Source organism: Pseudomassariella vexata (genome assembly GCF_002105095.1).
Source record: "Pseudomassariella vexata strain CBS 129021 chromosome Unknown BCR38scaffold_11, whole genome shotgun sequence".
Taxonomy (NCBI): Eukaryota; Fungi; Ascomycota; class Sordariomycetes; order Amphisphaeriales; family Pseudomassariaceae; genus Pseudomassariella; species Pseudomassariella vexata.
In genome coordinates, this window is record NW_024467966.1 from 925281 (window position 1) to 943848 (window position 18568).

The 18568-nt window shown below is 50.0% G+C and overlaps 5 protein-coding genes across 5 annotated transcripts; 2 read left to right on the plus strand and 3 right to left on the minus strand.

Annotated features, from left to right (window-relative positions):
• Nucleotides 1-1777: 1777 nt before the first annotated feature.
• On the minus strand, nt 1778-3951 carry BCR38DRAFT_45907 (uncharacterized protein). Its single transcript, XM_040862240.1, has 2 exons — nt 3864-3951; nt 1778-3768 (listed from the first exon to the last, which is right to left on the minus strand). The coding sequence occupies exon 2, from the start codon at nt 3674-3676 to the stop codon at nt 1862-1864; it is 1815 nt and encodes a 604-aa protein (XP_040712966.1). The 5' UTR covers nt 3677-3768; nt 3864-3951; the 3' UTR covers nt 1778-1861.
• Nucleotides 3952-4927: 976 nt separating this feature from the next.
• BCR38DRAFT_442362 (uncharacterized protein) lies at nt 4928-8443 on the minus strand. Its single transcript, XM_040860808.1, has 4 exons — nt 7910-8443; nt 7017-7848; nt 6398-6957; nt 4928-6173 (listed from the first exon to the last, which is right to left on the minus strand). Exons 1-4 carry the CDS (start codon nt 8288-8290, stop codon nt 5217-5219), a joined length of 2730 nt encoding a protein of 909 aa, XP_040712967.1. The 5' UTR covers nt 8291-8443; the 3' UTR covers nt 4928-5216.
• Nucleotides 8444-12015: 3572 nt separating this feature from the next.
• BCR38DRAFT_476634 (uncharacterized protein) lies at nt 12016-13493 on the plus strand (the record flags this gene model as incomplete). Its single annotated transcript, XM_040863046.1, has 5 exons — nt 12016-12091; nt 12222-12408; nt 12599-13004; nt 13106-13208; nt 13313-13493. The coding sequence occupies 5 exons, from the start codon at nt 12016-12018 to the stop codon at nt 13447-13449; spliced, it is 909 nt and encodes a 302-aa protein (XP_040712968.1). The 3' UTR covers nt 13450-13493.
• Nucleotides 13494-14676: 1183 nt separating this feature from the next.
• Nucleotides 14677-15808, plus strand: BCR38DRAFT_349871 (uncharacterized protein; the record flags this gene model as incomplete). Its single annotated transcript, XM_040856525.1, has 2 exons — nt 14677-15659; nt 15745-15808. 2 exons carry the CDS (start codon nt 14677-14679, stop codon nt 15806-15808), a joined length of 1047 nt encoding a protein of 348 aa, XP_040712969.1.
• Nucleotides 15809-16040: 232 nt separating this feature from the next.
• BCR38DRAFT_459738 (FAD binding domain-containing protein) lies at nt 16041-17867 on the minus strand (the record flags this gene model as incomplete). The annotated part of the gene is made up of 2 exons (XM_040862328.1): nt 16041-16704; nt 16810-17867. The coding sequence occupies 2 exons, from the start codon at nt 17865-17867 to the stop codon at nt 16041-16043; spliced, it is 1722 nt and encodes a 573-aa protein (XP_040712970.1).
• Nucleotides 17868-18568: the final 701 nt, after the last annotated feature.

Sequence of the window (18568 nt, forward strand, 5' to 3'; positions counted from 1 at the left end):
ATGTATATGGCAGCATAGGGATCAGACAGTACTGTTTTGGGTTTCTGACGGTGACGGTCTCTGTGAATTGCTTCGTGCACGTCTTAATGACTGAAGACGTGAGCATTGGTCTATGGAAGAAGCTTGACTAATTTAAGGAGCCCAATCAAGTGCCGACCATGAGAAAGTGTTGGACTACGAATTAGTGACTTCACAAGTGCTTGGTCGAAGCGGAGTGAATGGTAACGACGCGACTAGCTGAAATCACAAAATGGTACAGTTTATTCTTGTAGTGGGGCCAGGCCGGACATCAGGGAAAATGGGTACAGGGGCAGGGAGAACGCCCTTTTCTTCACTTTAAGAGGAGTAGAGACAGATCTTCTTTCCTCGGGACCAAATCATCTTCCCTTCATCATTTTCATCTTCTTCTCAACCTTAGTTTCCAGTTAGTCAGTCAATCTTGAGTTTGCTCATTTCACATATACATGCATTCAGACGTAGCTTTCAAGAATCCATTATTTTGCCCTCACCTTAGCCTGGACGACTACAGGAGGCTTCGTCTTGTCCTAATCAGACCATTCAGTGCTAGTGACAGCTTCGATTTAACTCCCAGAGGCAGGCGTCCTATTCTGAGAATTGTCCCGTCGCTAATTGCAGAGGCACATCCGACCAACTTGCGTACAAGAACTATAGGAGCTTCGCTTCTACAACCAGCACTGCGGGCTTCGTCTGATCAGACAAAATTTGTCAGTGTTGGAGCCTTTTTATCAGGGTGTTAGGTCGTGGGTATATCCTACTGACCGCCTGACCCCGTTTCACTCCTTGGGAGTATAGGCTTATTTTATTCCACCCCTCATTGGGCTGTATAGTTGACCTTCTTCTTGGGAGCACAGCAAGCGAAGAGAACCTATCAGTGAAAATGAAAAAGTGACGCAAAGTATGTAGTCAATGTTTTGATTATGATAGACTACGCTGCAGTCCACTGTCAAACCTTATGATTCACGGTCTATATCACATATGATCCAAAGGTGCACCATAGTGACTCCCTTCGGAAGTCCCAGCAGACACCAAAAAGTGTAACTACACAAAACAGTAAACACAGCTTACTCCTAGCAATCTTCCAATGTATATTTCCTACGGGTATGTCTGATCTCTCGAAACATATCGTCATCAGCTACTGACGGGTTGTAAACCAGATCTTGTGATCAAAATTGCCTATACTAGCCCTTGTGATCCATCTGATAAAACCTCTCTCAAACGCCTTCTAATGCAAAAGCAAATATCACTCGGGGTATCTTCATTCGTAAGAATCGTCCACCAACACCTTGTACCCTTCCGCCATGAGACATATTGATCAGTGCCAAGGAAAGATGCAAACCATGCATTCGTAATGATGCCCAACCCCCTTTGCCATCTAAGCCTAGCCGCCTCGTGGCTTCGGATGCGTGTTGATACGCCACCGTATCATAATCGTCAGATGCTCGTGTCCACTAAGAGAAAAGTGCAATCGAACAGAATTGTGCCATATGCAGAGTAAAGAAATCGTAAACGTTGCCAATGAGGTTGATGTCAAGTCATGTGACATGACAGCGAAGAGGTGAAGGAATGTTCGTCTCAAGTCGTGCATGCTCTGCATGGTGAAATCGGACGAAGCCGTGTGTGTGGTGGGGTGTCGAGTCGAATGAAAACCAATGAGACTTAGCAGCAACAGCATGAAAGAAGATACCGTCGGCTGACATGTAGATTTATACCAGAAAATGGGGACGGGAAAAATCAAATAGACCTGGCAGCAACATTAAGACGAAGGAAACCGTCAGCTGCCGGCATGCGGTCCATATCCGATGAAGTACATCGAATGCGGGAGAATTCCAATAGGTCATTTTCAATCCCAGTCGGCGTGCAGTTCGTCGAAGAACGGGTCGAGCTCAATGATGCGGAACTGATATGCATAAATATCGGAGAATGGTGTCTTCTTCCATTCAGCCGACATGCTCTGTCTCCAAGACACGAGCTCTACTTGCCAACCTCGTTGCAAAGCCTCAAGAGCGTGAATGGCGAAACCCTCGGAAAACTCGGCCGGTCTAGCATCTCCAGTTGCGAGGACTATTACGCCCGGCGTCTGGTTGCGAAGAACAACCTTTGTCATTCCGAAGTGGAGATGCTCATCGACGCCTTGCTCTGCTAATCGGTAGTTCTCATCGCGTTCATGGCTCTCAGCGGACTCATCATCACTAGTGGTGATCCAATGGTGTTGAGCGACTGGAACATTTGTCTTCCATGTCTTTGTCTTTGACGCCTCGGTTGCTTGAGGCACTCGGACGAAGAGGTTGACGTCGTAATTGAGTACCTGAGCTTCCTGGATGTAGATGGGCGGACTCGACTTGTGCCACGAGTATTTCACAGATCCAGCCAGCTTCCGCGTTACAGAGTGCCGGCCGCGCTCCAAAATGTGAGATAGATGCTCGAAGGAGAGGGGCAAGAACGGAGCACGCGCAGAGGGTCTCATTCCTCGCTTAGCTTTAGCCAGGTTCTGGAAGCTGATGAAGATATTTGACATATCGACAAAGATATGAACATCTTTGGGTCCAGTCGAGGGCAAAGATTTCAGTTTCTTGTTCAATTGGCAGAGCTTCTGTTGTTTCAATACCAAAGGTGGTGTGATCGGCGTGACCAGCGGTATAGAGGACGGCTCTACAAGGAGAGGGTTTTGATAAATATTCGACCATGTACTGGTTGGATGGTCCGACGTCTTCTTGAGCGGGGGAGAAGGGTAAGGGGAGTTCTGGTAGAATTGGGAGGTGGCGCTTTGTAAGCCTCCTTGAATGGCTTGTTTCAAAAGATCATACGCAACTTCCTCGTGTTGGCGACTGCCAGCTCCGTGGTAGGCCGGTACAGTGTTGACCTTAGCTTCTGGATAAGATCTGGGGTTCGTGAACTCAACTTCCTCGCAGACAGGTGTGATCTTGCTGTGGACTTTATTGTACACTGGGAGAACTCCATCATGAGCCGGTACCGTCCTACTCTTGAATTTGCTGAAAGCTGGGAGGGTCATCGCTTGGACTTCATCGGGGGCTGGTACTGTTTTGCTCTCAAGTTTTCCACGGGTTGGGATGGTCATGACATGGTCTTCCCCAAGGAAGGATATAAGCTGGCTCTTGACTTCATCGTAGGCTAGCTGTGTCGTGGCCGGAACATCATCGTAAACTGGAAGGGCCTTGCCAATGTTCCTCAAATTGTCTCCGAGGCTCGGGCCTCTGCAAGGTGTCGGCGGTGAGGATTCCGGTGTGAGGTTACGAGTGCTTCTCGAATCCGCACTGGACAAGGTGAGTGAGGCAATCGGGCTCGAGGAAATGCTGAGGGAATCGTTCGTCGTATCGGGGAACCAAGTATCCGAAGACCTATCACTTAGCTCTTGCTTCTCCGAAGTTTTCTGGTATCCGAACAGCTTGACTTTGACATCGGTGAAATCGCCTAGCCGAGGTGAAGATGGACGCTTCCTCACAACTCGAGAGCCATTAGGCCCCGGACGTTGTGGTAGCGCAAGCTGACAAAGCCTCGAGCCAGCAAGACCTCGGATTTCCATGCTATCCATGTTGTCAAGCATATATCCAACCTGGGTAGATTGTGTAGGGTAGTAGCTGGCAGGTTGGAGCTCCAATCGAGAAATTGACAGTAGATTGGAGGCTTCCAAGGGCATTTTGATCTGTTGTACAGTTGACTTATGGGAAGCCCAAGATTGTGAGAGTTGTGTGATGGCCGAAGAAATTAAAGGATTCCCAAGAAAAAATGCTACGCAAGTAAATGTAAGTCAGTTAAGGATCACCGTTATCCGCGTATGACCCGCTTGAGCGAGTACCGTCGAGGATGGCAGTCGGGGAACCAACCATCACTCTTTTTACAAAGAACTGCCGGCCGTGTTGGACTTGAGTATCATAAGGCACAAGAGTAGAAAAGGGAAGAGCTATTGAATCACAACATACCATAAACCCGCACGTCTAAACCTGGGCTAAGAAAAAGATCGTCATCGATATGCTTCGGGCTCCAAGAGGTGGCGATGAAGGAGGTGCATCATCAAGTGCTGGATGCTGGACGCTGGCGATCAAGACGAGATTAGTTTAGACACGCTGTGATTGATAAAGAAGCTGTACGAAAGTCAAAAAGATTCAACGAAGGTTATGGAAGGTGTAGAGCTCAAGCTGGTCATCTCCAGGTGTGCGTGTATGTGCGAGTATAATAAGATAGCTTGATCAAGATGGGAGACCCTGGTGAATCATAGGGAAATTGAAAGGAACTCGGCGACTTTGACGGTGGCGGGGAAACTGCCACTGCAGGGGGGAATTGCTACTGCAAGCAACGGCCCGCTGTATGCTCCATTAACGCTCTTGGCAGGCGGTGAATTATCGGGTTTTCTCTTATTCCGTTGACGAGCCTTATCGATATCTGCATGCAGGTACTCAAACCAGCCGAGCTCCAGCATGCTCGACGCATCCAATAGACTTTAAAGCATCTACTTTATCATTCATTTTGAGCAACAAAGTGGCTTAGTTCTTCTGGTATTTACACTTTCCTCCATCCTCTCAGAACATATCTTCAACAATCATTTTGAACAAAGCCACCTCAGCACAGGCGAATCTGATACAAGGTGGACTACCAAAGACCGAAGGCTCCAAGATCGGACTGCATTCACTCTAGGGAAACCTTTCTTAGATTTATTTAGTAAGCGTGGTTATATTCTCGTATACCTCAAGATCTCGCCTTCTCATCCCCATCGCCATTAATATGGCTGGAATGCCTGGAGGACCTTTGGAACAGACTTTGGTCACTTTGATTCACCATGGGTCAGATTCGCAACATGTAGATTTTGACCTGAAACTTCGGCAACTAAGAAGGGCAACATATGCAGCCTATTTCAAATCACAATAGAAAAGCTTATTCCATTGACACATCTCTGCCGATTTTGCAAGTATTGTTTCATTGTGTCCATCTGTCGTGGGATGCCCTACCGCGAGTGTGCATCCGCTACCTCTTGACTATTTGGCTGCCTCAGTACCAAGATTTCTGTTGTACATACAGCCAAGGTAACGCGATCTATTATACGTACTGTCAAGCCAAATGCCATTTTCCTGGCCAATAAACCCTACCCGGGCTGAAGACATTGCAATCGCTTGGTATCTTAAATCCTTGACACCCTTGACACCTGGTTTCTTCCCTGAACGCCAAATGCACACTTGGCCTTCTCAAGAACCGTATTTATCAATCTCCTCATCATTGGTACTCCAGCCATCATAAACTTCCATGAGTTTCGCGGTCTCGCAATTCATCATGGCGAGCCATTTGCCGAGTACATCCGCGGCGACGTCGACCATCTGCTCCTTCTCCATCTTCTTCCTCTCTTCATCACTAAGCACCATCTTCTTGCGCTCCGCTTCCTTGCGGAGATCATCTTGCGCCTTTCGCTTGGCGCGGCGGTCTTTAATATCCCTCGCACGGTCGGCCAGATAGCGAGTGCTATGTCCGAGGCCAGCGCTCTCAGTGGAAAGACCAGGGTGGGCACGGTTCAAGGGGGGCTGAGTAAAGAAGAGGACTCGATCCTGCTCATCTCGTTGGAATTGCTGACGAACGTCTAAGGGGATCGTCTCGTTTATGGCGTCATCCAGTCTGTAGACCTGTGAAGGCTTCGGTGGGTTGTAAGTATTGGTTTGCGCATGCAGGCCGGGGCTGGGCGCGGCCGCAACCGACGTGCGGGCTGGGGAAGGCACAAGACGCTGGGTGTTGTCGTAAGGCACTATGGGAGCCTGATGTGGAACATGGTGTGGTGGGTGATGGGGTATAGGGACGGGTGAAGGATTGTACTGAGCCGGGTAGCCGTTATACGCTGGAGGCTGATGCGGCTGGAAGTGTGGGGTGTGGGGCATCGGCGGTGTTGCATGAGTGCCGTGCATGCCTGGGTGGCCGCCAAATTGCTGGGCGACGACGGGAGTGGGACTAGGTCGCGGAACGTAGGGTGGCGCGAACGTAGCATTAGTGGCCGTTGGCGTCGGGGGTGCTGCAACTGGCTGGAAATGAGGAGCGTTGCCCATGGCTATGTCACCTTGGCCGTCCATGGGTCTGGCCTGCATCATGAATGATGGACGACGAGCTGCCTCGGGAGCCGGCGGCGGTGGGGTGGGAGTAAGCTCAGGCGGCGGCGAATCCTAGAAAAGAGGAGAAATTTAAGCATTTGACGAAGCTGACAGAAAAAGATGCAATTGCGACCGTAGGATGGGGCACTGAAACAGGTCGTAATCGATAAGGACAGGTGGTAGATAGCGTTATCGAGCTGCGAGAGGGAAATCGCGAAGACAGGACAGGATGGCAGAAGCAAACCAACAACTGCGATGCAGCACAGGCAGGGAGTAGGAAATGACAACCAACTTACATTTACTTCTCGCTCGCGGCAATGCACAGCTCCGATAAGGGGTGGCGCATTCTTGGCTCCCCAGGTCGGCTTGGGCATAGGATCCGTCGGCTTTGCATCGTCCTGGAGTAGGTGCTTGATCGGACTGGGGAACTTCTTCAGACGGCGCGGTACGTCGAAGAGATCCATTTCATAGTCCTTCTCCCGAACTTCATCAGGCACGCAACTAGCCCATGTCTTGATTTTGTTCAATTTGTGCTTCTCCTCGTTGTAGCGCGCTTCGCAAACGTAGACCTCTTTGTCCTTAGGGAAGTCGCGAGGTCTGCCTTTGTTGTAGCGCGTAATGAACATTACAAAACACCTGTCAACAACCTCATCGATGCGATGGTCTCGGTATTGACCAGTCTTGACCACCTCGTTCTCGAAGAAGTGCTTCTCGAATCGATGGACTGTCTGCTCAGGTCGGTAGTACCAACAGGCATTTACCCACTTGTGACCAGCACGATCCTCCCAGGTCCGGTAAATCTGGGCAACAATCGGCTTTCTCAGGTCATTGGGGTTCGTGATATGCACCCAGTCACCTGAAGGGTCACTGTTTAGCAAGTGCCTCATATGGCTGTGCGCAGCATCAACGACTTACCAATTCTCCAAATTTCTCCCTGATGAATGATCTCGGGCACCGGTCGCCTGCCGTCCTCATCGGCAAACTCGTTATCCGGTTTCGCCTTCTCCTGCTCGGCCAACTGGTGAGCGTGGTGCTGCAGCTCCACGGCATCCTTGTACAATTGGCTGTCTTCCTCGTTATATTGCTTGGCATTCTCAAACATCAAGTCGATATCCTTCATCACCTGGTCGACGCTCGAATACTTCTTCCTCTTCGCCTTTCTCTTGATGAGATCCAGGGCGACAGGGTTCTTGATAGTAGCATAGTAGTCCGATGTAGACTGTTTATCTGGGAGCCGTTCGAATGGCACTATCAGAAGTTCGCCGGTCGTGTGGCGGAACTTGCGAAGACCCTTAAGAAGCGCGTGGATTCGCGCCTCAAGCGGGGTGAAGACTTTGGGAGGGCGTCCTCGAATCTTAGCCTTGTGGTCCTCATCCTTGGCACCCGCCATTTTGCGACCAGTTGTTGATTGTCGTCCACGTCTTCCACGCCGACGACCACCGCCGTCATCGTCGGAATCATCCTCTTCGTCATCCTCATCCTCGTCTTCCTCTTCCTCTTCATCTTCAGGTGGGGAATCCTCGGTCTCTGGGATCTCGCCGAGGTCGGGTAGAACGGCTTCCTCGGCAGTGATGGTACCCTCATCAATTAGCTTCTGAAGTTCTTCCTTGAACACCTCGCGCAATCGAGTAGCGTCTTGGAAGATGCTGGACGATGGTCGATTATAGACCTGCGCGTTATGGCAAATGAGGGCGACATCCTTGACGAACTCGGCAAACGTCGAGTACTGCTTGCGAAGCTTTTTGGTCTACAATTTGAAGTCAGCAACTAAAGATGCCTTGCCATGCGATCACAGCAGCAGAACATACTCGGATGGTGCTGAACGCGACGGCTTCCTGGATAACCTGATAATATTCGGGAATCAATCTTCGGTTAGGAATGCGCTGGAAGTTCTGCGCAATATAGTAACCATCTGGCTCCTTGTAGCTTGATAGATAGTTCGCTGTATTCTCTATCACCACAAGCATGTCACTTGACAAGCTGTTCACCGGCTCTTCATCTGGTTCTCCGTCAGCATCTGCATCGGCGTCAGCGTCGGCGTCGGCGTAGGTCTCGGAGTCGTTATCAGCATCGCCTTTGCCGACCGTTTGTTGGGTGCTATCTTTGGCGTCACTGGAATCGGCTTTGGCTTCGATGGACTCGCGAACTTCGAGCGCGTCGCCTGGTGCCTTCGCGTCTTGTTCTGCCATTGTGCGACAACGCGCGGCAAACGGGATGCGATATTTTGAGAGCTGAAAAACGGGTACCGCAAGGATTTATAACGAATGTTTAAAGGTCACGCAAAGGGGAAACAGCGTCGGCAGACATCGAAGAATTTGAAGACTTGTCGCATTAGGATGCCCATTGTTGGTGTTTCCAGAAATCCAGTTGTCAACGGCACGGAGCCGGTTTTTTGCCGATAGCGCTTGGTCTGTGCCTGACCGGCAGTTGACCGGCCAGGGATGTAAGTACTTACTTACCTTTAGCTTCCGATGTCCGTGCACAGAGAGCTCCTGCCTATACTACACTTTTAGGGGGTTCGTGTCTGCCAACCTGAGGGTCGAGTGATCCATGTGCGCTGCGTATTGAGTACATCCATATGAGAACTTCCGGTGCTATCCGAAACTCTACAAATATTGGACTCTTGCAATCCATCTAGAATTCCATCATACCCCCTTGATCTATGTGACTCAAAGTTACTTGCAGAATCATCTTTGAGGAAGCGATCTGCAACCGAGACAACACTTTGGCCACGCTCTTCGCCCTGCTCGCCTTTTTAGAGTATAGATACGCATGTTTCCTCTACTTTGGATAAAACATAGCATACGTCGCTTATTATAAAAGTTCTCGAAAGCCGGGTGGTCGAATTTGTCAGTTTGAATCGGGTGTTGTGAAATGATCTGGCAGGTGGGCTGTCTCAAGGATATTATCGCTTCAAAAATGACTGAAGCTATATGTTAGCTTTAGCAAAATCTTCTGTAGTCTTCATTGCAAGAGCTTTGACTGTACTACCCATGGCTGTCTTCAGACATACACCAGGCCGTGGAATCTGGACGCCTCTATGTAATAACTCCGACTACCATGAGATGTGTAGTGCAAGGCTTAAGTGTAGTTTCCCAAGTTGCGAAGTGTTCGCGAATCTGCAGACTATAATTTTCTTCATATTTTAATATTACCGTTCCACACAAGTAGTGATCTATCTTACGGACACCATGCAGAAACTTGAACTTGAAACCCTCATATTTGGAAAAAGGCTAGACGCCTTTGAGTTTGGGGTCAGATTGAGGTCAAATATAACGGGAATGGTATTAGTGATGGAGTTGTCCGTGAAGAAGATGATTATGAAGCTGGAAACAATGATGCTTCCGACGAATTTGAAGCCGGTCAATTCACTAGCATTGGCTACTATCACGTCGTCAACTACAACAACGATCGCATCAGCTGCTTTCATGATGTGCCTAGAATGTTCCAGGGCCAACTAAAACCAGATGACATACGGGGAAGATAACCAGTAGAGAGCATACCGACATCGATCTCCGTACGACTTGAGATTATTGTGTTCGGTATTGTTGACAAGTATGTCCGTCGGTGCCAAACTAGCCCGGACTCCATGAATTAATTTAGAGACGGAAGGTTTTTGGAAGACTCAGGACCTATGGCAAAAAGTTGGACTTGTATATTACACCTGAACAGTTTTCATTCGCGTATTCGAGTACCACGATGGCATTCTGATACTGGTCACAAACCACGTCGGCACGTTCGACGAGGCGTTGAAGTCCGCATACATCTCCCGTTCTGCTATCCATACCTCGAGGAGGGGAAAATAGAGATATAGCGGAATTTTATCCACATGCCCACGATCTGAAACGCAACGTCTCCAAGCTGGCGCAGATCGAAATGAATGGGCGGTAGAAACGCAAAGTCATCACGCTGGCGAGATACCTGACCAAGTTCCGCGAGCAGATTTTGTTATCCAAGCATGTACAGGATGTGGTTGCTTCTGTCCTCAAGTTCTGTTAGTACCTGATCACGCTTAGGGGCTTGGATGACCATTGGGCGAATGAGAAAAGCCTTAGATGAGGTAGATTAGACAGGTCTATATCTGCCACAGGAACGTATATTGGAAGTTGCAAACAGCAGGAAGTAATAGGAGGCTTGAAAGGGGGTAAGATCCACGCCGAGACGCAAGCCACGAGAAACTAGCACAGGTTCTCAGCGGACCCACGTTTATCTTGAGGAGTTCGTCTCAAGAGGAAAGGGTCCACCTGTGAAATTTCGAAATTTCGAAATTTAATATGGTCACACAGGCCCTCCAGCGCGTCACTTCAACAAACCCTAATAACTGTTGTGGTTCTCGGGCCCATTGTGCAGGTTTGATACTCCGGGGACGTCTTCGGTTTCACCTTCTCCTTCTTCAACTCCAACTTTTCCTTCAGTCTAGCCTTCAGCATCTGCTCCTCCTCTCTGTACCAAAATTTCTCTCCCGAATCTTTGTACCTCGGAACTTTCTTTCCTGGGGAATAATGCCCACGAACATCTGCTGGACCGGCCCTCGACTAATTCTGCCCAGGTATGCTTTCTTGTCGATGCGGCCTGGGATAAAGGTATGGCCGAATTCCTGGGCTATGTTGCCATCATCAGCACGATTCGGTCCTGCTGCGCGGTCAAGCCATCGAGGAATTTTCCAGGAGGGTAATAAAAGATAAATCAAAAGCCTTGTCGCTTTATCAGATTAGTAAAAGTACCTCAATAGGTACGGATAATCGGGTGAGACTCAACAGGCTTGAACAGAATAGGGCCTTGATAGGTTTTGGAATAGAATCACCTCAGTAGGTGAACAATAGAACAAAGCCTTAATTTAATATGCTTGAATATATTGACTTGGATAACAAAAGTATCTCAACAGGTACGAATAATGGCCTTAGTAGGCACGACGAATAGAATAAATCCTTAAAAGTTTATTGACAGCTGGAACCTCAACGGGCGGAGGGAATGAACATTCGTTTCTACTTGTCCTCTCTGCTCTACTTGCTTCATAAAATAGCTACGTAGACAATCCAGGTCGTTAAATATCCTCGAAAGACTCACTTATTGTACAAGTCATCCGAAAACCGAAAAGCAAGACCTGAAACCCTGTCCCTAAGTCACTATAAGAAAATGTGTTCCACAGGCGCTGTAACCCATTGGAAGCTTGTAGTACCGAACGTACCGGCACTATCAGACTTTAGAGGTTATTCCAGGGCTATACCCTCCATGCGCTCGTAAATGTGTGATCCCGAAGGGAGCTAGTACAAGCGGTTTTTTCCTTTCTACAAGTAGTTTCCCAGTAGTAACAATACTACCAAGCCCACCCCCGCTACTTCCGTCTGATTCACCGAATCACTGTTTTACTTACATACGCCTTACTCTTGCTGTAATTTAGGACGGAGCCTAAATTGGCCGCTATGTTTGCCCGAGGAATATTGTTTTGTCGTTCCGATGCAAAGTTGCTCGTGGCCGATCGGTTCAAGCCAACATGGTCCGTTGGCATGAACTGGACAAGGCCTATAGCGCCAATCAACCAATCAAATAGTGATACGACAGATGCAAGGCATCGGATATGCGGTGACGTTATGTCGTATCTTATTCATACTTTTGTCAGGATGGTCTGTTCATAGCCACCACAAATTGGTTCCAGTCCACCAGCACTAGCCTGGATTTGCTATTCACAACACACTACAACTATCTTTATGTGTGCCCTAACAACTTACTCCTTGTGAGATGATATACTAGTGCAGCGATTATGCATCTTGAGTACGGGCTGGGGCTTAGCTTTGGGAAGGCCGCATCTCAGAGGGTGAAATAAGTAGCATATATAGAAAAGGGGGCTTGGTCTTATTGAACCTAAGTTTTCGAATGAGTTGAGCGAAGTTGATATTACAACCCGAATACCAACATGTCTTTGCTGGATGGATTCCTAACCTGGTCTGTCATTGACGCTCAAGTATTGGTTGCTGTCAGGGCGGTGGCCCGTGTGCCTGCCTGCATGTCTAGGCCAACCACTTCGACTGACTAGGTGGCTGTCTTCGATACACACACACATCACACAACAGTTGCGATATTTTCTATATTCTTTTGGTGCCGATACTTGTCGCCGATTAGTGATATTCCTGGGCCCTTCGCCGCTGCCTTGCCCGCCTCTGGCAGGTATGGGCAATCATTCGTGGCAACCAGATGATACTATTCTAGCACTCCGCAAAGAGCATGGTAAATTTAACTATTATGAAACCGTTGCTGTTTCAAAGACTGAGTACTATCAGGCCACTTCGTTCGCATTTCGCATGATGAAGTGAGCATTGGTCACCGTGCAGTAGTTAAAAGATCTTGATCAATCCTCTGCCCAAGGTGCGGTTCATTGCTCTTCGCCCGTCGATAGGCATCTAAATCCCCTGAAACCATAACCAACCTACTGCAAGCACCTTTGTACAACCTTCTCGCCTTTCCGGACTGGTAATTCCAATCGCCAATGTCCACGCTAGACCCCGAGGTCAAGAACGAACGCTCCAAGTGACTGGCATCGAGGTACCTGGCCAAGAACATCATCCATTCCGAGAAAGCAGTGAAGAAGGAACCGAGATGCTTGCCGATTGGATGTATCGCTACGGCCAAGATGGCAAGCCAATGGATCTTGACCAATTCTTCACATATTCGATCTCGCTGCGAGGTCATGTTCAGCCGGCCCTTCGGCTTCATCAAAGGAGTGCCTCTGGGGATTTCATCTCCAGTATAAGTCTCAACATGCTGGTTGCTTGGGGCGGCTTCTATCGCTGGCTCTTCCACATTTTCTTGACCAACCCTAATGTTACGTGGCTCAACATCTTCCCCGTGGGGCATCTGGTGAATATGGCTTGGAGGACACTCCAGGAGCGTCATGATAGTCCTGAGGTGCGCTACGATGTGGTGGAGCATTAGCTGAATAACTACCTCGAGCATCCAGATGGCATCAGTGTCCGAGACATCCAAGCCGTAACTGCGACGAACTTCAGCGCAGGATCGGATACGGTGTCCTAGGCCATACAGTCTTTCGTTCACCATATGATACAAACTCCGGACAGTTGGCAGCGTGCGCGGGAGAAGTATTGGATCCCGGTACGTTGACATTATCCCCCCGGAATATTCACATGATTTCGTTTCCCAGCAGCTAACATATCCACTTTGCACACAGTGGAGTCTCGGATATAACTCCTGCCTAGGTCAACATATGGCGAGAATCGAGCTCTTGAAGTTGGCGGCAACTATTGAAAGAGATTACGCTGTCCAACTGGCGAATCCGGGCCAGAGGTGGCAGTGGAAGGCGTACTTCGCAATCGTCCGACACAGCAAAGCCTGAGCAGAGGTAACCTTATGAGCTGCAAGTTCTGAGCTACCGCGGGTGTCACGCCGCGCCAGGGGTTGCAATCCTTGCCACTACGCCACCGTATCAGGTGTCTTCACCAAATCAATCTGTTCAGACCAGTGTGGGTCAATCACGTGACAACCGTCACATTACCCCCCGTTCTGACAAGTCTCGTCCGCGAGACTCTGCTCTAGAGACCTTGCCTCCAGCTAGGGGTAATTCTGGATAAGTAGATCCCTGAAAAGCCTCAGTCGACTTTTCCAAGTGCGGGACTCGAACCGTCGTCCTCCGCAGAGGGGTACACGAGTCAGCGCACCCGTATTTGACTTTGGTATTATGTCACGCCGCGCCAGGGGTTGCAATCCTTGCCACTACGCCAATGTGACGGTTGTCACGTGATTGACCCACACTGGTCTGAACAGATTGATTTGGTGAAGACACCTGGTACGGTGGCGTAGTGGCAAGGATTGCAACCCCTGGCGCGGCGTGACAGCGGGCATCTTACGGGAGCCTTCATCTGGAATGCCGCATGGGATGCATAGGTTCTTCTAGGATATGTGTATGTGTGGAGAGAGGGTAGTGCTTTAATCGAGGATTAGTAAGTCCTATGTGATGCTGCAGTTTAGTTTTGCTCAAGGTGTATGCATACTGATCGATGTATGGAAAGGGATGCGGTCTAGGGTAGTGCCGTCAGAAGGGCAGGAAGCTCAAGGTCCTCCCAGCAAGGTCCGCACGTGGCGCACATTGCCCACCACACAGAGTGGGCACTATCGCGTTTTCCAAAACAAACTTGTTCCATTTTTTCTCTGAAGTCGACGACTCGGATGATGTCACAGTAAAAACTGACTTGAAGAATATTTGATGTAGCAATCATCACCTAGCTGGGAGTGTTGCTGCCCGAAAGACGCCGTGGTGGACAATTTCACCCGCTCTCGAGCCTGCAACCTAATATTGGCCCTCGCGCAATCCCTCCACCAATCAGGAAACGAATTCCAATCTCATATCGCCATGTCGCAACCTAATCTCGAGGTAATAACAGCCGACCCTTCAAGTACTTAGGTACAGGTACATTACTGACTTTCTGAGCAACAGCCACCAAGAAGGGCGCTCGAAGATGCTGGCGATCGTTTGAATCGCTCACCGGTGTCTCCGTCCAACCGGCTGAAAGATGTGTCACAAGACAATGACTGCGTTTCGGACGCGGCCTTCGCAATGATCAGAATGGCATTCCCATCAGTAAGCAGAGAGGATTTCGAGGCAGCCACCGTGCTCGCGCAACAGGCGCGTGCACGTCCACCAGTCGAAAGAGAAGATCATGCACTTTTCGACCGACTCGAACACGTGTTGTCCACCAGTGGCAGCAGCCCACAAACGGCCAAGCCGCGCGCTCCTCTACCCAGAGCCCCCACAGGGTCTGCCAGCAGGAAGCGCAAGTCGGAGTCCAGTCTCGAGGATGACATCGCCGCGTACAAGCAGAGCCTGGATGATATCATCGTCGAGGACATGCCCATGGATCTCAGTTGCGACCAAGTCCGCACGCGGATCAATAAAGTTCTCGATAGCAACATTATGAACAAGGGAGAGTTCTGTAAAGCTATCGGATGTGGGAATGCTCCCGTCAACAACTTCCTCAAGAAGCACGGGCGGATGGAAGGCGCCAACAGCGGCGTGTACACCAACGCGTGGGAGTGGTTCAAACAGCGGGAGGTCGCAGGCTTGAAGCTCCCGGATGTCAAGAAGCGACAGAAGACTGAAGCCGCTGCCGCTGCCGCAGAGTCAAGCTCGAACATAACTCCTGGCTTAGCAGCTAAGAAGCTCTCTGCCACGCCGGATATCAGCAATATTCACCTGAAGTGCGAGGAGACAGATTCGGTCCCTGTCTTTGACACCTGCGACGAAATTCGGAGGAAGATCAACGCCCACTTGAAGACGCCCGGTTTGACGCAGGCGCAATTCTGCCGAGATCTTTTCAGCCAACTTAACACACCAAAGGTCAAAAGCATTCAAAGCTCAACGCTGACCTCGTTCCGGGGCAAGAAAGGCCCGAAAGCCGGCTGTACCAGCACTGTTTTCTATGCGGCATATGTCTACTTTGAGAAGCTGAGGATCGCTCAAGGTAAGCCAAAGAACAAGCATCGAGAAGACATGGAGCGTATTTGGGCATGTCAAGGCGGTTTTGATCTGGAAAACGACGGACGAGAGTCGTGAGTCTGGCCTTTCTATCCCTGATCCGATGCCGCTCAGACTTTGGATCCCAAATGCGAGCAATACAAAGCTGACTTTGACTAGGTATATCGTCATGTCTGGCGAAAGACCGTGCATGAACCAGTATGGCCAGGTAGGTCCTTTTTAGTTGGCCATGTGCCCGCGTAGATACGACTTGTACGAATTGTTTTCTTTTGGAGAAAAGTTCGTGGATTTTCTCCAGTTGATTTGCAGTATAGATTTGCTCGACTACGTGTTGGTCGCCCTCGTGGCCTTAATATATATACATTAATGGCCGCAAACAACGCCGAAGCTCGGCGGCAAACCATCCATTCATCCTACTTGTCTTTGACATATGTGTCATATGAGGAGGCCGCAAATCACCCCTTTGTTGGTGAGATGTGGCGCTTGTTCACTCGGCCCTTCAAGAGATCTGTCACTACGTCGGGCACGACAGCAACGAAACTTGCATCCCACGCATGTGCCCTCCAAGCAACAATGCCATCGGGACGAACCATGACAGCCCCCGTGCGTCCCACTCCACATTGTGCCGCCCATCGGCCATCACGATCTTCCCAAGCGTCTTCGCTGGCTCCGATAACTTCAACGTGTATCTTCTCGTTTTCAAGATCGACCCAGCCAGTTGAATCCCTTGCCAGCAAAGTCAGCTTCCTCAGATGAGTTAAATCAACAGTCGAAACGACACTATCGCCTCTCTTCAGCCAAGCATGAGGCAGATTGTGGCCCGGTATGGTCGAGGCATGGTACTTTAGCAAGTCGAAGGTCCCATCCTCATTCAGCTGCCCGTCGTGGCATGTTGCGTCGCCGTCGCCATCTGAGGCGGCGCTCGGATAGAACCATCCGATCTCGAGCCCCGGAGCGTGGAACTCGTAGTCGAGTGTGTCGCACGCCCTCTGCACGGCCTCTCTTTTGGTCCAATATTCGGGATGTTCGGGATCGCGAAACGCAGCGACTGCCTCAAGGTTCTGCTTTGTAGTCGTCTGGTGCGTGATGCCCAGCGCGGCGTCCATGATGTTGCCGTGGCTTTCCATATTCAGGAGACATTGGGTGGCGACTCGCACGGCGATGGGCTTACGTTCCCTTTCGTATGTATCGAGGAGGGCGTCGGCTTCCTGTGCGTTCTTGGACCGCAGGACTTGGTCGAGCTTCCAGATCAGATTGTTGGCATCCTGTATGCCCGTGTTCATGCCGAGCGCGCCCCAGGGGGGTATCCGATGACAAGCGTCGCCAACCAGAAAGACACGATCGCCTTTGGTTCTATATCGCTTAGCGACTTTGGCGTTGACCGTCCACTTACTGACGCTCTGGAGTTCGACGTCCAGATCCGGTAGCTCCAGACTGGCCCTTATCCTCGCAATCATGGCATCCTTCTCCCAATCCAATGGGTCCTCGGAAAGTCGTGGAGTGGCAAAGACCCATTCGTCTGTTTTGGTGTCGCTGCTGGGATAGTATGGTCCAAGATGGTATAGAAACCCCCCACCCCGACTACCCTTCATCTTGGGATTCACCAGAAATACGATCAAGGCCCTCAAGTCAGGGTGCACCGGCGCCAGTTCGGCCTTGAAGTGTGCCGTTACCATGTCCACCAGATCCGACTTTCCTTCCCACTCGATCCCTAGGCTTTCACTCAATCCACGGCCTCCATCCGCTCCAAGCACGTACTTTGCCCGAACCTGCTCCTTGATCTTACTGTCCCGGCTCTGAATGTGAAGTACCACGTGATCCACCTCCTCGACCACTTTCACCACAGTCCTACCATATCTCACCGCATCCGGACTCAGCTCCCCCACCCTTCGACTCAAAATAGGCTCGAGCCGAATCTGCGCTAGGATACTATACTGGCACGGACTAGCCCTGAGGTACTCATCCGTGCGCCCTCCTAAACCCCACGCCGTCCGCGTGCATATCTCAGTTCGCTGCGGACCAAAGTTGGTGTACCATGCCGTGTGGCTGAAGGAATTAGCCGGAGCGCGGTGTTTGATCAGCTCGGCTTCTATGCCGATGTGCCGGAAAATTTCGATAGTGCGCTGGTTCAGGCCCACGGCTTTGGGGTGGATTGATGTGCCCGGGTACTTTTCAAAAACGACATGGTTGATTCCACGAAGGGAGAGGAGCGCCGAGCAGACAAGGCCAACGGGACCGGCGCCGATGATGGCGACCGGGAGGATTGGGTCGGGGGAGGACATGATTGTGTTTGTGGTTGATGGTCGCCGCTAGGGGTAGCAGCTGGTAATAGTGGGCAGAGATTTCAGCCGTTACAACATAGTGTATGCAAAGTCCCGCTAGTCTAATGGGACGATGATAAGTCTACTTGCCATAAAGTGAATGTAGTTCGCAATGCAGAGTTTGTGGCGGTTCGGGATCCCAGAATCCCCGCATCGACTCGGTGACAACATAACCGAGTGCTGGGGAATCCGCTTCTCCGACTTTTCAGTCCGGCATTGGCAATGGACACTGAAGATTTCACATCCCTTGTAAACAAATTGAAGATCGACAAAGCGTGGCATAGTGTGGGGTAGCACAATATTCCAGTAAACACACATAACTTGGCTATTCCATTATTTGCTTCTCAGGAGCTCCAGTTATTCCACTTGCTACATAATCTTTCTCAACATTTATGCAGTGAAACATGAGCCATCGGAATTCCTTGTACGATCATGGACGTGAGACCTTGAAGGCAAACATACCTTACTAACTGCATCGCGGCTGATTAGACTGTGGAGTAGCCCCTACCCCGTACGTTTTGGGCCTTCAAGTGTTAGCATGCTGTTTTTCATGATCAGTATGGATGGAGATTCAGTCTTTCTGGCGAGGATGTGGTCTTGGGGGACGACAAAAGGCTCTCTGCAGATGACATATTGATCTTGCAACATCTGCATGTATGTAT

Coding starts and splice junctions, on each gene's coding strand:
- BCR38DRAFT_45907 (XM_040862240.1), bottom strand. CDS start 3,676: ATGCCCTTGGAAGCCTCCAATCTACTGTCAATTTCTCGATTGGAGCTC.
- BCR38DRAFT_442362 (XM_040860808.1), bottom strand. CDS start 8,290: ATGGCAGAACAAGACGCGAAGGCACCAGGCGACGCGCTCGAAGTTCGC. Junction 7,849..7,909: donor TCGCGTTCAGCACCATCCGA/GTATGTTCTGCT, acceptor TTCAAATTGTAG/ACCAAAAAGCTTCGCAAGCA. Junction 6,958..7,016: donor GGGAGAAATTTGGAGAATTG/GTAAGTCGTTGA, acceptor GTGACCCTTCAG/GTGACTGGGTGCATATCACG.